At 32.2% G+C, this 2,795-nt stretch overlaps 1 protein-coding gene across 1 annotated transcript in view; it reads left to right on the forward strand.

The window, feature by feature from the left end:
* LOC144962229 (uncharacterized) overlaps positions 1 to 2,502 on the forward strand; it is a gene marked incomplete at its 3' end in the record, with an annotated part of 7,006 nt that extends 4,504 nt beyond the window's left edge. The window contains exons 7-11 of the mRNA XM_078895142.1: positions 258 to 552; positions 827 to 971; positions 1,306 to 1,441; positions 1,616 to 1,716; positions 2,419 to 2,502. Of these exons, the coding sequence (XP_078751268.1) occupies positions 258 to 552; positions 827 to 971; positions 1,306 to 1,441; positions 1,616 to 1,716; positions 2,419 to 2,502 (761 nt within the window). The remainder of the gene's footprint in view (positions 1 to 257; positions 553 to 826; positions 972 to 1,305; positions 1,442 to 1,615; positions 1,717 to 2,418) is intronic.
* Between the last annotated feature and the right edge of the window lie 293 nt (positions 2,503 to 2,795).

Genomic DNA, 2,795 nt, shown 5'->3' on the forward strand with positions numbered 1-2,795 from the left:
AAATAAATAAATAAATGAATAAATAAATAAATAAATAAATAAATAAATAAATAAATAAATAAATAAATAAATAAATAAATAAATAAATAAATAAATAAATGAATCAATCAATCAATGGATAAATAAATAAATAAATAAATAAATAAATAAATAAATAAGAATAAAATACAATCAAATACAATCAAAGACGATCAAATTGAGGCGTTATTGATTTTATCTCCTTTCTGTTTACTTTACTTTTTTTTTTCTTGGCATAGCGATAGACCTCAGCACAGACCTCCCAACAAAAGACTTGTTGAAAAGCCTGACGGACGAGTCCACGTGGACTGACACCTCCAGAGTTCGGGACACATTAATGACTGTTCTCGCTATAGGCAGCATGTCCCGTCTTGGAGCCTTGCGAAACTTGTCTGTTGATGAGTTTCAGGCGGCTCGCGAGACTGACCAAAATCATGATCTGTATCGAGCAGAAGTAAACCAGCACAAAACCATGAAGACATATGGTCCAGCGGGCATTTATTTCACACCTACCCTAAAAGCCCACATTGAAAGGTAACAGTGTGATACTATTATTATTATTATTATTATCATTATTATTATTATATTATTATTATTATTTATTATTATTATTATTATTATTATTATTATTATTATTATTATTATATTATTATTATTATTATTATTATTATTATTATTATTATTATTATTATTATTTATATAATGTTAATACTTGAAGATAATCGTCAATAGAATTTGCCAACTCATGGGATATTGATTCTTTAATATATATTTTTTTTTGGTTTGTGTTTTAAAACAATTATTTCAGGTATTTAGATAAAAGACCAGTGCAATCCAAATGGGTGTTTTGCACGTCGTCCGGCCGTCAGCTGACATCAAGCCATGCTGGAATCATTTTTAGACGCCTCACCAAAATCTCGGCCACTGAAATGAGAAAAAGCGTGGCCTTTGCAGTAAGTATTCAATGTTTGAAAGCGTTGTTAATATGTCTAGCATATAATTGTTTCTATCTGTTCTATCTTTATTTATGTATTATTTTTCTTTCTTAATCAGAATCCCGAGTGGACGGTTAAAAAAAAAAAGAAAAGACAAGGAAAATAACAAATAACAACAACCCCCCCCCCCCACCCCCACTTAAAAAAACCCACGAAAAATAAAACAACAAAATACAAAACAAAACAAAAAAAAAAAAAGAAAAAGAAACCAACACAAAGCCGAGCACACAAATACTTTTTCTGTTGATTTTGATTTTTTTTTTGGTGTGTTTTCTTTCTCTTCGTGTTTCAGCACAGAGAATCACCTGAAGAAGTTCAGTCCGCCATATCCGAAGCGATGCATCACAGTTTGCAGGTACACAGGGAATCGTATGCGGCCAAATCTCACGACAAAACTATATATAAAGGATTACAAGCCATTGGAGCAGGTACAGTGATGTGAAAAAAGTTGGGCGAGGGTGAGGAAGAGGAGGAGAGGGGGTGGGGGGGGGGGGGGTGGGGGAGTAGGGGGGGGGGGGGGTGGGGTGGTAAACGCTTTATAAAGGCTGTCTAAAAAATGTTTCATATGAAATGTTCAGTTCATCTATATCTTTTTATTCCAGTACAATGCTTGCAAAGTGAAGAGTTAAGATTGGACGAGCCCAGCACGTCAAGAGCATATTTTGAGCCACCCATCGTGACCGACGTCCAGGCTTCGCCTTCTGTAAGTCCTCACAGTCGTCACCTGTAGTTCCCGGTATGTATGCAATAATAATTATGAACATGATGCACCTGTCTTTCTGACATTTTTCTGGTCTTTGAGCAGGTTTACTGGATATTTTGGCTATAATAATAATAACAATAATAATAATAATAATATAATAATATAATAATAATAATAATAATAATAATAATAATAATAATAATAATAATAATAATAATAATAATAATAATAATATTAATAATAGTAATAATAATAATAATAATAATAATAATAATAATAATAATAATAATAATATATAATAATAATAATAATAATAATAATAATAATTAATAATAATAATAAGGTCCTGGGTACGATTCTCGCTCGGCGCATAGTTGATGTAATGAACTGACAAACCAACCGGTAACCATTGTATTGTTCAAGGGATGCAACTCGAGAATATAACATAGGGTGTACACATACCAAGGATTAATTCCCTTTATAAGTTTATATCAACACATCGACTACTACAGTTGTGTCTTAGAAAAAAGGCTATGCACCTGTCTTTCTTACATTTTTTCTGGCCATTTCTCGGAAAAAAAATAATGTCATAGTGTGAGCTGTGTGACGGTAAAGGAGTTAAACATTTCTTTAAAAAAAAACTAATAATCACACGGCTTTATATTATTCAAATTTCTATGTTTATTCTTTTTAATTAAACAGATAAAAGTGTGCTATATTTTCACAAAGACTTTGTCTGCAATAAACCCGGAGAAGTGCCCCAATAATTACATCAGAGAAGACAAGGTCTTAAAAGGCGTAAGTAATTATTTTAGTTTGGTTTTGTTTTCCTTAGTCTACATAATAAAAAATTACGGAGTAAAGGATCGGCTTCTACTGGGAGATAATTTGGAAAGTTCGGGGGGGGGGGGGGGAGGGGGGGGGGGTTGTCTCAGTAAAGAAATGTAAAGAGATTTATCTAATTGTTAAGTTACATCAGAGTAAAAAAAACACCTCCCCTCCCCACTCCCACTATGTAGATTAATTCTCGTCTGGTAAAATACATTTTCTTTTTCTTTTCTTTCTTATTTTCCCCCAGA

Source organism: Berghia stephanieae, unplaced genomic scaffold (assembly GCF_034508935.2).
Source record: "Berghia stephanieae isolate SIO BIC M18660-M18661 unplaced genomic scaffold, UCSD_Bste_1.3 scaffold71, whole genome shotgun sequence".
Lineage (NCBI taxonomy): Eukaryota > Metazoa > Mollusca > Gastropoda > Nudibranchia > Aeolidiidae > Berghia > Berghia stephanieae.